The 20,470-nt window shown below is 33.8% G+C and overlaps 2 protein-coding genes across 14 annotated transcripts in view; one reads left to right on the top strand and one right to left on the bottom strand.

Annotated features, from left to right (window-relative positions):
- The window catches only part of nrm (neuromusculin), a 524,966-nt gene extending 514,972 nt beyond the window's left edge, over window positions 1-9,994 (top strand). For 4 of the 13 annotated variants that reach the window (XM_073077934.1, XM_073077932.1, XM_073077933.1 and 1 more), the window contains 4 exons: window positions 667-776; window positions 1,356-2,582; window positions 2,679-3,427; window positions 9,206-9,343. In XM_073077934.1, the coding sequence (XP_072934035.1) occupies window positions 667-776; window positions 1,356-2,582; window positions 2,679-3,425 (2,084 nt within the window). In that variant the 3' untranslated portion in view covers window positions 3,426-3,427; window positions 9,206-9,343. Of the gene's footprint in view, window positions 1-249; window positions 352-666; window positions 777-1,355; window positions 2,595-2,678; window positions 3,428-7,143; window positions 7,184-9,205 lie in introns of those variants that run through there. The other 9 variants (XM_073077927.1, XM_073077928.1, XM_073077929.1 and 6 more) reach the window with 9 other exon arrangements.
- A 2,671-nt stretch (window positions 9,995-12,665) lies between these two features.
- Window positions 12,666-16,859, bottom strand: LOC140745770 (uncharacterized). The gene is made up of 3 exons (XM_073077666.1): window positions 16,771-16,859; window positions 13,976-14,104; window positions 12,666-13,577 (listed from the first exon to the last, which is right to left on the bottom strand). The coding sequence occupies exons 1-3, from the start codon at window positions 16,807-16,809 to the stop codon at window positions 13,419-13,421; spliced, it is 327 nt and encodes a 108-aa protein (XP_072933767.1). The 5' UTR covers window positions 16,810-16,859; the 3' UTR covers window positions 12,666-13,418.
- Window positions 16,860-20,470: the final 3,611 nt, after the last annotated feature.

Here is a 20,470-nt window from a genome sequence, read left to right as displayed (position 1 = left end):
CATTTCTATTTCTGCAATATATTTTAAAAGTGACCTTCCTATTGGTATTTTTTGACAAAATCCATCCCACACGTTTCCAAAATTACTTAACATTCTCACACATCTCAGAAATTGAGGTGCATGTATGTATTTCTGAAAGCACGTAGCATATGCATCTAGCTTCTTTAACATCATAACTGCTTCGCTTATTGCATTTCGTTGCATAATCGTGTTTTTTTTTGCATATTTTTGATTGATCGCATGTTTTAGTTGTCTCATTTAAACGTCCCGATAGAATGGGACCGACGAGTGCCGTAGCGCCTTTGAAAGAGCCTTCAAGATTAACAAGGAAACGTAAAAAACCAGGTGAAAGTAAGTATTGCATGATTTTTACATCATAGTTAAGTTTTCATCGCATTTCATATTGGTATTCATTTTCTCGTACACCTTCATCTTCTACTGAAATGTGACGTCACTGTTAAAGAAATAAATAAATAATTCTTGTTGTAATAATAAAATTATTTTTCTTAATATTTGCCAAATATTACTCCAATAACTATTTGTAATTCAAGAATACATTAATACTTGAAGAAAATTTTAAGTATAAAAATATCTCAACCGATACAACATGTCCGTTAATCGTCATCTACTTCACATATCTCTATTAACACATGTTGATCTCCTCAGGCCCACCTACGAATGGCGTAGATAATACGGCGAACGGCAGCCTTGGAGCGGACAACCCTGGCCTCTACGAGAATCTGCCGTTCCATGGTCTCCAACAACCCCCTAATAAGGTAACCCTCATTATTACCAGCAGATAACGTTTAGTATGCCAATCTACGTTGTGTTGTTTAAGCTTGAAAGATATATTTATCCGAACATGAAATATATAATCAATCAGGTGATGCAGTTTGTAATGTTCTTTTATCATTACCATCATTATTCCTACTGATGGGCATGGTTTCTTCTTGGACTGAAGATGTATGGCACTATTCAAGTACTTAATAGTAAAAAAGTTCTCAAAGACTCGTTATAATGATGACAGCTCTATTACGGTGATATAAGATATTTGTGTATTACACAAGCAATTATATATTTCATGTTTTTGATTTGAATCGTAATTAACGAACGACACCTTAAAATCATTAATAATATTAAAATAATTAATAGTAATAATAATGACATTGAATGAAAAATTGTACTCTTTTGTCTTTTTGCCCATGAAAAAAAAACATAGATTTTTGTATTAACTATATTGTGTGATTTAATTATAATTATTTTTGATTTTATTTTTTGCCAATAACATTAATTTGCATTTATTTTTATGTTTGTTTTATTTTTGTTTCATGTATTGTTTTGGCATGCTAACTAAGCCCGTGCAAGCAATACAACCCCGAGTCGTTGAAACTAATCAAAAAACAATCAAAGGTATAGAGGCATTGCAAAAACAATTGACAACAAACCCCTCATTTACTCCAAGGATCGTATGCCCACCCTTTGTACAAAACGCTTTAAGCTACCCCATGTCTTCACCATCAAACTCACAGTATCCACCAACTTATGGAATTCCAGTACTGTCACCAATACAACAAATGTACCCATTACACCAAACAGTTCTTTTAAATCCATACTTACCACCAATGCAAACGTCTTTCTTAAAACAATTTCCAACCATCGACGAGGAAGTACTAGAGGCAGATACTAGAAAATTCAGCTCTTTAAACACTAGAGGTGTTAATAGAAAACATCCGAAATTCCAGTCAATGAGGATAGTTAGAAAACGTAATATAGAAAGATTCTATCCAAATACTGAATATGGAGAAAATTTCACCGAAATAAATAACAATAAGAATTGCGATTCTGATGATCAAGAAAATGCAAATGAAGACAATATTTACGAAAACTACCCATCCATGATGAAAGTTAAAGATATAAGTGATGTTGAGAATTTCGAGAACTTAACTGATTCAATACAAGTATGCGAGGAGAGTATTAGGCTTGATGCTTCTACGACTTCACTAAATAGGCCCATACCAGCACCAAGGAAGAAACTATCACCATTCACATCACCAACTAAATCTGACCATGTATACGTTAATTTGTCAATGCCTCTGATAAATACTTCATACTCAAAATCTTTTGATGTTGTGGATGCGCCTGTTAGACCAATTAAGTCTGCTGAAGATATATCTAAAAGTGGGTTATTTCAAATAACTGAAACCAAAAGTAATTTAAGCACACTACGAAGAACTAAAGATTTATCAGATGCCAAAGAAAAGGCTGATTCAGATGATGAAAAATCCAACAATGAATATAATTCTGAAAAAGTAGATATTAAAAAACCAAATATAATAGGTGCTACCCCAAAAAGAACTATGGTTCCATCCATAATACTTCCATCTACTTCCTTAGTTAAATCAGTAGTGAATCAACTCAACGATCAAGGTATAAACAGAGTTGGATTGCCAAAAAAGCAAATAATTACACCAAATAAAACACTACAAATACCAAAATTGTCAGAGAAACCCATACCAAAAAGAAACCTTAGACGTAGTAAATCTGTTCAGAGTAACTTAACTATTAGTGGTGAGACCGCTCAGGTATAAAGCTTTGTATGTTTTCGTTTTTTGTTCTTTATTTTGATTAATTTAATTCCTAATTAACTTAACGCACTAACTAATTAATCTTCTTTACAGAATACTAACCTACAGCAACAACAGTACCTGCAAAAGCGCAATCATTTTACTAACCTAAGCTCCAAGGGAAAAAATAAAAAGAACTTTCAAATACCACTCCAGAAACACCATAGTTTCTGCTACTTCCAACCCATTAGAGTAGATAAACGAATCCCTGTAGATCAAGAAAGGGCTTACAACAATACGATAGGCCCTGTAATATATCAGCCGAACGAGGCACAGTATTATACTAAAACTTTGAATAGAACTAGAGAAAAGAATAGTCAAAAATTAAATAGGCTGAAGAAGTCTGAAAGTCTTAGAGAAAAGCTTTCGTGCGTAGGCGTATACGATAACTATCAACGGCCAGACTACCCCGAGCCTGAATATAACGATCTAGAAAGAAAATCGTACCTACAACTCCTTAAAAACAATTACATATCAAGTTCCACGAGAAATTTAGGCCCCGAGAACAATTACAACTCGAATTACAACACGATGGGCCCAAAGGACGATCGACCTAAACATAAAAAGTTAGTTTACGCCGATTTAGCATTAGGTAATCATAATTTAAAATTTAAGAATACTGTCAATTCCAATAGACATCTATACGACACGTATTCCATAGGAAACGTCGATAGTACTAACAAGGAAAGTAACAATAGTTATAAAAATAATGTACCTAGTAGTCAGAGGAGTAGTAAAGGAGGGAATCGGCAGCCGAGGAGTGACTATGCCACTCTGAAGTTCCACGAAATTGATGTTTAAAGGTGAGTTGTTAAAATAATCTTCAAATTTCTAATCCACTGTATGATACGAATCTTATCTAGGAGTGTGAGGGGCTTAGACCAAAGTATACATTGGCAAAATGCAGATTGGTAGATTTTAAAAGCTTATGCTACTTGATCAGAAGGAGGATAATTTTTTTCGATCAAAATGTTTGTCTCATTATTTGGCATACAGCCTAAATGACTTCATAGATTTTAAGATATGAGGTGTAATTTTTATGTACATTAGTATATTGGCTCACCGTTAAGGATTCAGAAATTTTCATAACTTTTAGAAATCTATATACAGTAGGTAATACTTAATATAAACATTGATTGTGAATTGAACATTGAACGTGATGTGAAACTGAATGAATTGATTTCAAAAAGTAACAAACATATCTGTAGGATTAAGGGTTTCTTCCACTAGCGTTTTACCAGATCATCTGTAGCGTAGAGAGTAAGACAGAATATAATACAATTTTCTCATTCCCCCGAAGTTTAGTTTACTGAACGTAAACTACGGCGTGTGAAGTAATAAGAACATTTTAATTTTGTGCCGAATAACACCTACTTAATGTCTCTTGCATATAATAAATAACAATTACGATAGTATAATCGGTTCCGCCTTCCAATCTATAACTGTAATCATAATGGATTACAACAGATTAATACATTACTTAGATCTAACGATATTTTATCGATGGATCTAAATTAAAGTGTGAAAAATATATGTGCTATAATTTTGACGTAGGAAACAGATATCGAGTATTATAGGGTTACTAGCTGACCCGGCAAACGCTGTGTTGCCATGTAAATAAAAAAATGTTAAGGGTAAACAACCCTTATCACTTGGCGATATGAAAAATAGATAGTAGCCGATTCTCAGACTGAATATGCATATAAAATTTGGTAAAAATCTGCAAAGCCGTTTCGGAAGAGTACGGTAACTAACATTGTTACACGAGAATTTTATATATAGGGTTATATAGTAGAAGATTTGAATTAGTCTCATGCTATTAATTATTTAGCTAAAAATTAGCTATAGAATTAGCTAAAAATATCCTGTCCAGATTATGACAAATAGGAATTTAAAAAAGTATGTGAACGAAAAACATATATTTTCTTTAAAATGTGACTTTTCCTTTAGTTTGTTATATATTATTACTTCGCAGAGTTTGATCCTTATAAGCAACACAATCATGTGGCGTAATAATACAGGTTAAGTTGTTTTAAATTCTTATTAGACCATAAGCAGATGTTACTTTTACCATCGGCTGTATACTTATTTTTCTCTCATAAAGCGCCCAAAGAAGTATGACTTCTCTATGAAATCAAATTGAACTAACAGCAACGCAGAAAGTTATCTTCGTTAGTCGTCGCAGTTAGTATCTTCATAAGATAATAATCAATAGATAATACATTTAAGTTCCAAGTATTTTTGTTTTTCAATTTTAAAAACATTTAGGACGTTTAGGACGTTTTCTACCATTTAGCCGAAGTTTATTAGGTAAGGTACAAAGACATTTAACTATACAATAGTAGTAACCTGACATGTGAATTAAAAGTGTCATCCACGACTTATTATCAATTGGTATGACGTTTTTCTGAAATAAAAGTCAAACGTCAGTCAATCCGAGAATCGGTGTGAAGCAGGATGAAATTTTTTGTATGGAAATCGTGACAATGACAGCTTTATAGTATACTAGTGGTGCCCGCGACTGCGCCCGCATTTTAAAGATATAATATGACATACATAAAACAGAAAATTCGTACCTTCATTGGAATGACAGTGGTGCCATCTGTCGGTCTTACCAACTCCCAAACCTTCGTGGGCTCTTGGACAACAACTTTGCAAAAGATCATCACTTGATCAAATGCATAGTTTCCGATTTTATAAAATGTATATAGACAAATATTCATTTTTATATAAATAGATAGATGATCGACTAACATGGATAAGTAAAGTAACTGTAGGTAAATTATGAAAAAATCGAATTTCGATCTTCTGGGTTGAAAGATCGATTCACTGAATCAAACCATTACTGGAGATCGATTAAAATAATCGATTTTTTGGTTCAAAACATCGATTTTGCGATTAATCGATATCAGATCGCCATCCCATCCGTAGTTCCCGTGGGATTTCCGGGATAAAAACTATCCGGTCTCAGGCTATCTTTCTACAAAATTCCATTCAAATCGGTTCAGTGGTTTAGCCATGAAGAAGAGACAGAGTTACTCCCACATTTATAATATTAGTAAGGATTATAGTAAGGAAGTAAGGATTTGCTGACGGATTTGCTGACATAATTTGTTTGATCCTGATAACCTTTTTTTTTCGCTATCCTCGAAAAAGATCGAAGATAGAATCGATTCTTAGGGCCTCGATTTTTTTGTGAATCGATTTATTGCACTTCGATTCGAATCGATTCAAAAATCGATCTTTTTCGGAAAGAATCGCCACCCCTAATATAATCCCAATAAATCTATATAAACAAATATAATGTTGCAACCATCTCCGATTAAAATAATCGACTTTTTGGTACAAAAGATCGATTCTCCGATTAATCGATCTTAGATCGCCATTCCTAGTTCCCGTGGGATTTCCGGGATAAAAACTATCCTATGTCCGTTCTCGGGTCTCAGACTATCTTTGTACAAAATTTCATTAAAATCGGTTCAGTGGTTTAGGCGTGAAGAAAAGACAACCAGACAGACAGACAGACAGACAGAGTTACTTTCGGATTTATAATATTAGTAAGGATAAGGATAAGGATTTTTGGTACACTCACGCACACATACACACTTTTATAGTATACGTACACGGAGTCAGAAGGCGTCTACTACTCCAACATCAAATAACCCGAGACTTTTAATAATTTATCTAGCTATCTAATTGTAACTTAAACTAACGCATTAGGTTACCCTGTAAGGTTAGTTGTAAGTGAGATTGTATAAGATAAGATAAATAAATAAATATTTTCGTACCAATAAAACCACTTCAAGAAAATATTTAGTATTTAAAATTTAGTAATATTTTTATTTTACCCAATTTTTTTTAGTATTCAGAATTAAATTACTCGTGTTAATATTAGAAGTTCCACTTCTCTTCATAGAATTATGTTTAAAATTATAATCTTACTTACCTACATCTTTCAAACTTTGAATTTGAAATTTTGCTCTTCATAAAAGCCAAATTTGAATTTCTATTTTATTTTAATAAAATAAATAAGTGTGTAAGATTATTTAAACTAGATAATTTTTATATATATATATAGTATTAAATTGGCGATTAAATTGGCTATATCATATATTTAATTCGTGTAACCTTTACGCGCTGTTGAAGTAAGACTTCCTTTATCGATTGTGATATTATGTATTAAAAACATTTATTTAAAATAAATGTGTCATATTTATTACATATGTTCAATTTATTTATTAGATTATGGTACAAAAAATAATAACTATTTTACTTTATGCACTAATTATTTTCTTATTTCATTCATGAATATTTCAGTTGTTTACGAAATATTTAATAATATTAAATAAATTATTATTACTATCTTCATTAAATTTTACAAAAATATATTAAACTTTATTTCTGTAAAAAAATACTTATCTTTATTTGAATTCACGCATAAAGTAGTATTACTTCAATAATGCTTTTTGTAAAGCATGTAATTTGCAATGTTGTGAAGTTTTGTATTTTTGTTTTCTAGGAACGATTTACCAAGAGTGACACGTACATTTTTTAAAAAGGTAATTTTCAAAATTCATTTCGATCGCTTCCTAATATGCTTTGCAAACTAATTTTCTTCGCAAAATCTAAAGTCGCAGCTATAACTATACTTAACTGCTAAAAAGTTCCGGATTCGACCCCGGCAAGGGAGATATAAAAATTTTGAATATAGATGTCTTTATTCTCTTTTACTGTTTTTATTCATGACACCTAAAATATAAATGATATAACAAGTGTATCATATTGGTAATATATGTATATATTTATATTATATGTAAATATATTGTATTATTGTATACTACTTATATAATATTTATCGTAATAACATAGAAAGCAATATAATATATGTAATTACTGTAGGTGCTCTATGTAATAACATTTGTGAAGTAACTAAATAATATGTGAAATAGCCTGTAAATAACAATTTAAATTATAACTTTAACTAAAAAAGCTGTCTTTTGTGTTCGCTGTAACGGCTCCCTCTATACATCGGAGAGAGACTGTAGCATAATATACCACATTGCTCCTATGAGATCGGTAGGAAAAGAGTACGGTCGTTTGTCCACCGCCACCGTTACCGAATAGATACCGATAACGAGATTATTTCACCGCGACCGATATCGTCGGTTTAGTTTGTTCCTGCTGTCAAGCGTGTGACGGCAGTATATGGACAAGTTTAAACGTGTTTTATATTGCCAGTGCATCGGCTCTTCAAAATCTTGGTGGCGATCTAGCGGTCACGCCGATCTACTCGAAATCTTGGCGGCAAGGTTTACGGTGCTCGGGTGACAAACGTGCGCTGGACAAGCGGCTATAGTAAATGTATGTACCGCTATTTCGGCACCGTCATCTCGTTTTCGGTGACGGTGGCGGTGGACAAACGCCTTACGGGTTAGTGGCCAACCCGTGTCGAATGTTTTTAAACTCTAGTGCCCGTCCACTTACCGTACTCAGAAGCACGGCAGCGCGCATAGTGGCGACGTTGCTTTACAACGTAGATAAGCTACGACTTATATATAAGCCACCGGGCTCTACGCAATTCAACGAGCAAATAATAATATTCATAAAACAATTATGGAGATCAGAAAAATCTTAAGTAAATTTTTACGTTACCGCCAGCGTCTTTATTTTTTACTTAGAAATATCATAGGTGCCTGGGTTTGACCCACGGACGATTGAGAGGCCGAGTAACAACTACTAATATCACTGGCTACATTTGTTTTGAAGCGGAACTATAAATATTTTCGTGACCTCAAGTAATCTTTTACCTAATTCACATGCCCCGTCCATATTATTTAAACAATGTTTGAGAAAGAAAACAATATTGATGTGTGCGTGGTTGACGCCCACTCTATGTACGTATTTTGACGTCTGTGTGCGTGAGTAATAAAATGAAATATTTAAAACCAATCAGTAAGGAGAAATTCGAAGGCTATTAATTTAATCTGCACTTTATGATAATGTATCTGACCTCAATTTTAGAACCTGTGTAAAAATAAAGAAGGTAATTAATAGAAGTAATTAAGAAATAAATAAAACTTGTTAGTTTGAAGATTACAAATCATAGGTCAATTTATGATTAGTAGCCTAGAGGTATTTTAAACTATTTAACCTACTTTTTTATACTAGAATGGTATGTAATGTCTCCTTCTTTGGCCCGCCCTACAGCCCCAACGGCTTGACGGACTTTTTTCTGTGAATATGAAACATATGAAGTCATCATTACATAGGAATTGTGGGAGTAACATGAGCAAATTTTTAAGCAATCGGAGGTCTTTTTTATATAATTCTCTAGTTGAGGGATAAGGATGTAGATGACTGTCGCTACAAGCGATCAATAAACAATAAATAATTCTAATTTCAAACCATTATTTACAATGTATTAAAAAAAACAATTTTATCAAAAAATATAACTTATTTACTATCTACTTATTACAAAAATGGCACATTATCTGTCAATCTACTGTTTGTGCTAATGAATATTTGTCCATAAAGAATAAAACAAAAACAAAGAGATAATAAAGCTTATTTATTCTCCACAGCCGTTCAGGCCCGAAGATCAGTTCATCTACGCAGACGCTGACATGAAGGACTACGGGCCGATCAACTACAAAGCAGCCTCCATCTACGCGCAGATGAAAAAAGTCAAAAACCAACAGAAAATGCAGGAAATCTACGAGAAAGACCACCCGGAGGATGATATGCTGTGATTGTAATTAATAGGATTTTAAATATTGTAAATGAAGCAAAAAGGATTTGACAAAACGAAGCAACAAAAATAATGTTGCTTCGTTTTGTCGCATCCTTTTTGCTTCGATCCGACAAAACGAAGTAACAAAAGATTTGTTCGACAAAACGTAATAACATAAGGAAAATCCGACAAAATAAAAATACATGACTATTCTTTAAATCCTATTAAATACAATGTCACTCCAGAATATGTCGCATGAAAAGGAACTTTTGTTTTCCTATTAATGGTAAAAGGTAAAAGTTAACCTGACAAGGACTATATACGAAATAAATGACTTGGATCGCTTAATGTAATGTAGAATTTACACTATTCTAAATTAGGTTCCCTAAATTACACAACTCATTTAATAAAGGAAAATATTGACACGTGAATAAATATTGTAATCTTTTTTACACTAAGGCATATTTTAAAAACAAAAACGCATAGTGATGTAATCGCTACATTTAGTTTTAATAACCTAAATGTTTCCTTATTACTTTTCTTACATAACGTATTTATCTTTTGAAAGATTAAATATTTTATTTTGTTCGAAACGCTATTTAACGATAATATGTATTTCATGATTCATTTATTGGCACTTTGCCGTGTGATTGAATCTAATCAAAGAATTAAAAAAAAAATCAAAGAATTTTTAAAAGAACTTTTTTATAGAATTTACCTACCATCTCATCGTAAGATATTCTGTTTACGAAGCGGTGAAAAATCTCCATAACATATAATATTTGTTTTTTTTTCCATAAAAATATCTACAATATTAACGAATGTATTCTAGTTATATCAGACCACAAATTTTAGTTTGTTAAGAACCAAGTACTTAATTTAGTTTAGTGTAAATCGCCTACCACGCCTCTTGAAAATGACTAAGGAATTTTGATATGTAAAAATGCACATACCTATAATACTAAATATACATAAAATAAATGAAATAGCCACACCGATGTACAGTTTAGCGTATTGTAGTCGAACTATAATATTGTAAATAAATGTAGTTTTCTTATGTACGTGTTCTAGTATTTCTGAGTTGATTTCATTTATTTCTTAACTTAATATTCACATGCCGGCCAAAAATAATTCTAATTTACTCGTATTTATTGTTTACATTTTTTATATCGCTAATTTTCTTATTATTTAATTTATGTTAGCACTCATTTCTGACCAGTTTTTTATTCTTATTTATTCAATTATGGAACCAATAATATTTAAAAAATATGCATGAAACCAATATTTATTTTATTTTATTATTTTTGACGTTTTTTTAATGGTAAATAATTGATTATTTTAGTGAAAATAATGTCTGTATTTATTTACTGGTTTATAAGTAAAAATCACGGCTCTACCTTGAACAGGGTAAAAGAATGATTTTATGAATGATTTGTGGCTCAAAGATACATTTTAATATTTAATTGCATAATGTAAATTTCATTTTAACGGACAAGACAATGTTAGAAAATGTTAATGAGTAGTACTTTAAGATATTGTGTTTAAAGTTAAAATTTATTTTAATTGTAATTATTTTTGAGTCACAAATTTCAACATCACGCAACGCTTCAGTAGGGTAACAACACCGTTAGAAATTTACAACTGTCCGTCCAAGCGGGAAAGTACACAGATTTTAGTTAATTTCACTGGATTGCAGGAATATTTGGAATTTTCTATGGAATATAATGTAACAAATAACAATGCATGGAACTGTTGGTCTACTTTATAGACTTTTGATCTGCTTAAAACTTCCAAAGAAAAAGTACTTATGAGTACTATAAGACAGAGCAAATAGTACTATTCTACGATTTTTGATTTGCCTGAACCCGAAAGAAAACAAATGTAAATTACAAAAACTAAATAATTAATATTTTTAAAAGTCATTCCTTAAAATGTGAGTAACGTTTAAATAAGGTATATAATAGTACAGCTATATAATAGTACAGCTATATAATATATTTTAATTCTTACATGAACTTTAATTGTCACTATTAAAATGAAAATCCAAATATTACTACAATCGAAGCCCTTGTATCTGTGTAAAACTTAGTGTTAATATCTTTTATTGTATAGCGGACAAATCTCAAAAATATCCAAAGATAGAAAAGGATAAGATTAAGATAGCGCAAGTTTAGAAGATTGTGTGTTCGAAACATATTGTGCGGCCCGTTTGAAAATCGGCATTTATTTTTATTTCAACGAATATTATTGATCTTTTTAAGTTTTATTTTTGTGAACGAAAGCTGCATTTTAACAACGCTTTATTTAAATAATTATATTGAAATAAAATAACAAATATTTCTATTATTGTGATAATAGTCTGATTATGTGTACTGTTTCTAATATTTTCGAAAATGTCTGTTCAAAGTTTTACGCGATTGTTAATAGTCGTATTCTTCATAGTTCCAATGAATTGAGAAATGTAAATTTTGAATAGACATTTTAAATCTTCAATAGTAACGCTTCTAGGTCCGTTCAACTATGGTTAATTAAATTAAAAATATTTGTGAGACTAAACAATTTAGCTGTAAGTTTTATTGTCATACTAATGTAAATATGAAGTACGAACATATAGGCGCATTGTTAGGATTCATATTAATTTTAAATGAAACTACAAACGAAAACAACTTATTTTATATTATTTGCACTTATTTTTATTACCTATTGCAATCTTATACCGAATTAATTTTTCATTTGATTCAAATATGAATAATTAAATGAAATAAATTTCAACATTTTTTAAACGAAAAAATATTTTATTTTCAATTCTAATTAGTAAAGTCGTTTATTATGGAAGTGTCACTTTCCACTTTAATGTATCGTGTATGTCACTTCCCAGTACGAAAATAACTAAATGTTAAAGTTTTTGTACATAAAGCAACTTGTTATAATATTGTCAGATAGTGTTAATAAATTAATTTATGGATTTTTATTGGATTTTTTTTTTATTTCACCTTCAACATGAGGTACATATTTGCCATATGGACGATGTCATGGTGACCTACGTCACAGGAAATATCTTAATGTGGAGCTAGTTGTGTAGGAACGTTACATTTACAAACAAACTCTTATAATTTTCTATGCATTGTTTAACTTACTCCAATGATCTGTAAGTATCGTTTTATGAGAATCATCGGAATTGACGAATTTTATCATCAGAAATCGTAGTATCAAGGATAAAAGGAAGAGAATAAACACAGTCTTTCACTTACTTTTATAATATAACAATTATTATAAAACTTAAAAACAAGAACCCTTATTGGTTCGACTGCACAATATAACATCTTACAGCAGCTAAAACACATTTGTACACATAGATGTTAAGTAGATCAAACATCAAAATTAGTCCTTATTCGAATTAAAATAATGAACACATTTTATTCGGCGACCATAGACATATAAAATAAATAGACTGACATGATTTAAATAGATCTAATATAATTGAATTGTAATTATTTCCGGAAAATCAGCACAGACATATTTTTGGAAAACAGTGGTTGAAAAACAAAATTTCTGGTATTACATATGTGAATTAGATCTAATGTGATGCCAGCCAATCAGCAATCGGTACTCTATTTTTACAACCACAACAGAACAACTCAAGACCTTGTTGTATAACATAAGTGAAATAAATCTAATGTAATCCAGTCAATTAGCATCAGTCCTGTCCTTGTAACCGTAACGGAAAATATGCATCTTAAATCATTGTTTCTGGTATAACATTAGTGAAATAAATCTAATGCAATATCAGACAAACAATGTACTTTCCCAGCAAACACACAATAGTCTAACTCAACACATTCTGGCACAACATAAGTGCAATAGATCTAATGTAATGCCAGAGTTACATTCAATTAAAAGGAAAGCTTACATCTTGTCAATCTTCAAAAAATAAGCACATCGCATACAATTCAGACTTATCAATTCCAAAATAGTCTATTTATTTTCGCCTACGTCGATACGCGGGCCACGTTTCAAATTTTACCACGCCGAGGTAAAGAAATAGACCTCGTTTAGCTAATTCTTCAGTTATTCTTATAGTAGAAGTCATATGCCCCTCGTCCAAAGTAAACGTAGTCTGAACACCATTTTCGAGCGGTGAGATCCGTGGAGCAACACGCTGGGTACGCCAGCTTCGATTTGGTGAGCTTGGCACAACGTTGGCACAAATCTAACAGCTCGTCCTGGAACAAAGTTAGGCGTAAATACATGTAGCAAGTTGGGCCAATGTTGGCACAAATATTTGGCACAACATTTTTCTTTGAATTTCAAGTAACAAAGTAAAACACCATAATAATGGGACCAATATTAGCGTTCATTAATTTCAAACGATTTATTTAGAAATCTGAAATAATAACCGAGCATTCAATATGATATTGGTAAGGTACAAACTGCAGTAAGGACTATCAACTAACTGGAAGATGACGTGTAAACATAAACCGGGAATCGAACCCAAGGCAATTTAAGTGTTAATATTTTTTTCAAAAAAAATTATCTAAAACACTCAACTATCGTGCACTCAAAATCGAACCTACGAGCTCAGCAAAACATGGTTTTCTATTAGATTAACCAAAATACCTACATCAGTGTGACACGCAGCGGACTCCGTGAAGACCCCACTGCCAGGCGCTAGCCAGGGAGGCCTGGCCTCTGTAGGCCTCACCGTGACTGCGATGCACAGGACCATTACAAGGGTAGTCAGCACTTGGTTCTGTTGACAAGAAAATACAATATAAAATATTTTGTAAGTTTATTAGTAACAGTGTTTTTTATTTTCTTTTAGATAAAAATGTCGTTTGATATATCATGAATTTGCCATAGATTAGTAAAGATACTTCGCCGCCTTGAAATTGAATGAAGCCACAAACGGCTGAATCGTAAGTTCTTTTTTGAATTCTTGACAAATAAAAAAATTTTTAGAGAAAATTTACGAATAAATAACTAATACTGCGTAATTTACATAATAAATAAATAATTATTTCAAATATTTTAGGGACATTTTAGCACGGAGATGTGGCAAAACTTTTTTACGCAACTATTTCAATTATCAAAACTGGGTACATTTTCTTTGTTAGAAGTGAGTAATCTTTACTAATCTATTACATAAAAAATAATAATTAGTCGGCCACCTTGTGACGACCAACATATTGGATTTAAACTAGCGTCATTAAACTCATCATACATTCGTCCAAACCAAACTTTTTTTATTTATATTTGAGCCAAACGATAAAGCAATCGTGCTACCTGATGGAAAGTAGTCAACGTCGCCTATGAACATTTGCAACACCACAGGAGTCGCCAATGTATCGCCGGCTTTGAATGACAGCTCCTTTTACGTATATTTAAATTTGAGCTCAACTTGTTTGGGCTAACTGATTTGAAATTCAGTTGCGAGGTTGAGTCGAGTGCGTATTAGCAGACTTCACACACTTTTTATCCGACTATGGAAGGTAATGTTTTTCAAGCGTATGTATGTCCCAAAGGTGGTAGAACCCTTTGAGGTTCGGCTGCGGCGGCACCACCGCCACACCTATTTCTGCCTATTAACAGCAGTGTTAAGCGCTGCTGTGTTCCGTTTTGAAGGGTGTGGTAAGGGAGAAAGACTTTTCCGAGGCGATAGCGGCGCATTTTTTGTCGACCTCAGGTAGGAATATCTAATCCTATCTGGGTTTGAATACAGATCTCCATGGTAGGCAGTACCTAGCCACTTACCATCAGGTGGACTGCATGCTCGTCTGCTACTCTGATATTATAAAAAAAAATGAATTTAATTTAGATGACCTTAGTAACCGAAAATATTGAAGGCATGAGACCCAAAGGTGCTAGAACCCTCTGTGGTTAGACTCCGGCGGCAACAACGCCTAACCTATCTCGCCCTAATAACAGCAGTGTTAAGCGCTGCTGTGTTTTGGTTTGATGGGTGTGGTAAGAGAGGCATTCTTTTACGAGGCATTTCAACGTAGTCCTCAAAGGGCGTATCTTTTGCTGACCTCAGGTAAAAATCTAAACTTATCTGGATCTGATTGCAGATGTCTACGGCAGTAGCCACTTACCATCAGGTGGACTCCATTTTTATATTAAAAACTTAGATACCTTCAAATCAATTCATTATCAACCCAAGTTACAACCAAATGGGAACAAATAGAAATTTTATCAATACAATGGGCCCAAGGTTGGCCATCAAACCAAACAATCAGACCATAGTATTACACAATCGGCAAAATGTACACGATTATATCTATTGTAGATGTTGACCCGTAACTGACCCGCACAACAATGACCCAAATTATTGATGTGAAACATCTATAGCCGCACGTAAAACCGATTTCTGGCGTGGCGACGCATGCCGTATATATATACAGTTTATATGCAGTAGTGTGTACGGTGTGGCGACGCGTGCGCAATCGAATTCAATAAATAGTCATCGTTATCTGGAAAATTATTATTTTTGATGTGAAACATCTATAGCCGCACGTAAAACCGATTTCTGGCGTGGCGACGCATGCCGTATATATATACAGTTTATATGCAGTAGTGTGTACGGTGTGGCGACGCGTGCGCAATCGAATTCAATAAATAGTCATCGTTATCTGAAAAAAAATCGTAATATTTTATTTTATCATTATGACATATTTAGTTCCTATCACAATATGTTGTTTTCTGCATATTACTTTTACAAAATAATGTCGATGTTTCACATCTGCCAGGCGTCCCGTGACGGCTCACATTTTTTTATTATTTTATTACACGCTATCATGTTATCTTGTGTAATCTGACCGATCTGGCGACAGATCTGCGGATAAATCTAGGAAAAGATCTAGAATTTAGATCTGAGCGATTTAGAACTTTGAAGTGGATTATCGCTTGTTTTTTATATTCAATCTATATAATTCTAACCAGAGATCGATTTTCGTCTACCGAACCAGGAGACAAATTCTGAATATTAGAAATTATTAACTTTTGTTCTTTTATAATCAAATTTGAAAGTTTCATTATTAATTATAGATGTAAGAATGTAAAAAAGGCGTCAACACTCTAGCCCCACACAATATGGACGGTATAGAGGCACTGTCCCACTACTGGACTAACTTGGTCTCCTCTCAAAGTGAGAGGGATTAAGGTTCATAGTCCACCGCACCAACCAAGTATTGATTGGTAGACTTCATATACACTTGAAAAATTTTAAAAAATCTCTGGTATGTAGATTTCCTCACCATATATTTCTTCACCGTTAAAACATGTGCAAACTAATTTCTAATACGCACATAACCAGTACGAAATTTACGTGCGTGGAATTCGAACATCAGACTATTCGATTTAGCTTTTCAACAAGCCTATCACTTACATAAATAAAAAATAATTTAAATTTTTAATTACCGTATTGTTGCTTAATTCCAGTCTATGACTTCCAAACATTACTTCCTATTTATTTTTTTCTCTGTTCAAGTCCACACTAGTACAATTTAGAAACACTTCTGGCCTCGATAATCCTATAAAACTACCATGAAGGGAACAAACAACTAAATTGAATGCAGTTTAATCCAGAAAATGTTATGACGCCTAGGAAAAACTTCATATATCTGGAATTATCAGGACTGGAATAGATTATTTTATATACGAACTAGCTGACCCGGCAAACGTTGTGTGGCAACACAACGTCAATATAAATAAAAAAATGTTAAGGGTGAACAACCCTTATCACTTAGGGGGATGAAAAATACATGTTGGCCGATTCTCCCAGATACCGGATAAGCACAAAAAATTTCATCAAAAGCGGTCAAGGCGTTTCGGAGGAGTATGGCAACGAAAACTGTGACACGAGAATTTTATATATTAGATATATAGGCTACGTACTAGTTTACTACGATAGGTCAGTGTTATCAATCCATTGTTGTGTCACTGCTGTGCGTAGGTTATAAATGGAGACGGTTTAAGCCATAATCTACTACGAAGGCTAAATTAACACGTTCACAGTGAATGCCCCACATGTGGGTCATTTTTAAGTCACTCTGATACGTGCGTGCACCACATGTGGGTCATTAAAAAAAATTAAAAAAAAAACATAAGAAGGGTAGTTTTAATTAAATATTTATTTTAAGCTGTCATATAATATAAACTTTGCTGATCATATTTTCTCAAAACGCATTTACACGTGAGGTGTTCTTTTCATATATCCACTGTTAACGTGTTAAAATTGGTGTATTTCATACACCCGTAATTTTTTTTAACAATTGTCAGATTGACAATTGTTAAAAAAAATCATAACATAACATTGATTTCCTCGCGATGTTTTCCCTTACCATTGAAATAAATTCAAATTCAAATCTCATTTATTCAAAATTGATTCATATAGAATTCTTTTTGAAAGTCAACAAACTACCACCGCTTCGGAAGATGTTTCGCTATGGAGAAGAAGCGGCGCAGGAAACTCCATACGTGTTTTTTTATAATATAGGAGTAGCAGACGAGCATGCAGTACACCTGATGGTAAGTGGCTACTGCCGCCCTTGGACATCTGTAATCAACCCCAGACAGGATTAGATTTTCCTAACTGAGGTCGGCCACAGATGCACCGCTACCCCTGAGGACTAAGCTGGAACGCCTCGGAAAAGTATGTCTCCCTTACACCCTTCAAAACGGAACACAGCAGCGCCTAACACTGCTGTTATAAGGTAGAAATAGGTGTGGCGCCGGAGTCGAACCACAAAGGGTTCTACCACCTTCTTGCATCTTTTAAAAGGTAAATAATATACAATTTTACATAGTGGTACATATAATTAATTATTGATGTTGGAGTAAGGGTTCATTAATTACTAATGCGCGTACATAACGCAGAAAAAATCCTGGTTTGATATTCGAACCTGGCACGTCACAATTGAGGAGTTTGGTTTCAAGTTAGTTAGTTAGTTAGTTTTAAGGTTTGCACTGCTTTACACATGGAAGGTTATTGTCATGAATGTTGCCAGTAAAATTTTTATATAGCCTTGCAGTGATAGCCTAGTGGTTAAGAACTCGGCCTCTCGATCGAGGGGTCCGAGGTTCAAATCCCAGGCACCTCTGATTTTTCAAAATTGTGTGCGTATTAGAAATTAATTATCACTTGCTTAAACGGTGAAGGAAAACATCGTGAGGAAACCTGCATACCTGAGAGATTTATAAAAATCTCAAAGGTATGTGAAGTCTACCAATACGCACTTGGCCAGCGCGGTGGACTATGGCCTAAACCTTCTCATTCTGAGAGGCGACCCGTGCTCAGCAGTGGGAGAGTAATAAGTTGATGATGATGATGATGATGAAATTTTTATAAATAAAAAATAACACTCAACAAATAGTCACAAATTGAAACGCGTGGATAAGGTGTTTGACTTGGTTTTTGTATCAAATACCTAGTAGATAACAAATTAAGCCAAACGTTTGTAGAGTTTGCGAGTGCCAAGCGTGTGGGCTTAGTACAAATAAGGAATACCTACATGATATATATTTTTTTTTAATTTTCTTTTCAACCGATTCTTTGAGTTAGTGGTATAACTGTTAAAGTGGTATACGTGTAACCGTCGCGGTCCAACTCCGGAATCACCACCGCCACACCTATCTACCTTACAGCAGCAGTAAACTGTACTGTGTTAACACACATCGTGACCCGCGTGGCGGAGCGGTCACCATACCGGTCTGACGCGCGAAGGGTCCCGGGTTCGATTCCCGGCCAGACAGACATCTAAATGATTAATTTATATTTCTGTTTCTGGGTCTGGGCGTTTGTGTATTTGTCTATGTGTGTGTCCATGGCACCCACGACACAGGGAATCCTAGTGTGGGGCCGTGAGTGTAGAAAGCGTTTAAAGCGTTTAAACCTATTCACCTTGCAGCAGCAGTAGTAAACTCTACTGTGTTAAAACATAACGACGACCCGCGTGGCGGAGCGGTCACCATACCAAACTGACGCGCAAAGGGTTCCGGGTTCAATCCCCGGCCAGACAAATATCTGAATGAATTTAGATATCTGTTCTGAGTCTGGGTCTTTGTGTGTGTCCATAGCACCCAAGATACAGGGAATCCTAGTGGGGTTGTGCACGTAGAATGCGTTTGTTTTTCTTTAAAAAAAAACACATCGGTGGGCTCTGTGAACGACCTCAGAAAACTAATCTTAATATATTAGTCGACATAATAGATTTGTGCTTGCGTTCTAGTTTTAAATAATTGGGTAAAAGTGAGTCGAACTCTCACGCCGACGGTTCCGTACCTTTATTATTTTTTTTTTATTTGGAGAATGTATTAATATTTCTTGATTATTTTTTTTTAATATACTGTTTGGCCCCCATTTTTTAAGTTATACGGGCATCCCAAAGAATAAGACATACATACACTCTAAAAACATTACCCTCTCAATCGGGTACGAAAACCACCGCTTACTGGTTTCAAAAAAACCCACATCAGTATCTTCAAGGTATTTTCGTACCTCGACTAAATTATCTTTGTTTAAAAATTTATTGTTTATAACTAGCGGCACTGATAGCACAATCAATCCGGAATTGTTAATTAATAACAAACTTTCGGTGCAAAGTATAGTCATGTGATCAACAACATGTGACTTATTTAAGGCCAGTACAGGCGAAGTGGGTAGCAACATAGCAACTTTATGAAATTTTAGCAAACATGAAGTGAGCTTAGTTCTCAGGGGTAGCGGTGCATCTGTGGCCGACCTCAGGTAGGAATATCTAATCCTATCTAGGGTTGATTACTGATGACATTGGGCGGCAGTAACCACTTACCGTCAGGTGGACTGCATGCTCATCTGCTACTCCTATATTATAAAAAATGCAGTTACAGTGATAGCCTAGTGGTTGGAACTCTACTTTCAATCGAGGGTCCGAGGTTCAAATATCCAGCCGCACCTTAAAGTTTTCAAAAAGTTGGTCATCATCATCAATCCATTACTGACCCATTGCTGGGAACGGGTCTCCTCTCAGAATGAGAAGGATAAGGCCATAGTCCACCGCGCTGGCCAAGTACGTATTGGCAGACTTCACATTCCTGTGAAAACTTTTTAAGATTTCTCAGGTATTCAGGTTTCCTCTCA

Source organism: Epargyreus clarus, unplaced genomic scaffold (assembly GCF_041222505.1).
Source record: "Epargyreus clarus isolate Ecla_fem2 unplaced genomic scaffold, WU_Ecla_fem_2.2 ptg000011l, whole genome shotgun sequence".
Taxonomy (NCBI): domain Eukaryota; kingdom Metazoa; phylum Arthropoda; class Insecta; order Lepidoptera; family Hesperiidae; genus Epargyreus; species Epargyreus clarus.
This window is presented reverse-complemented; position numbering and strand designations above follow the sequence as displayed.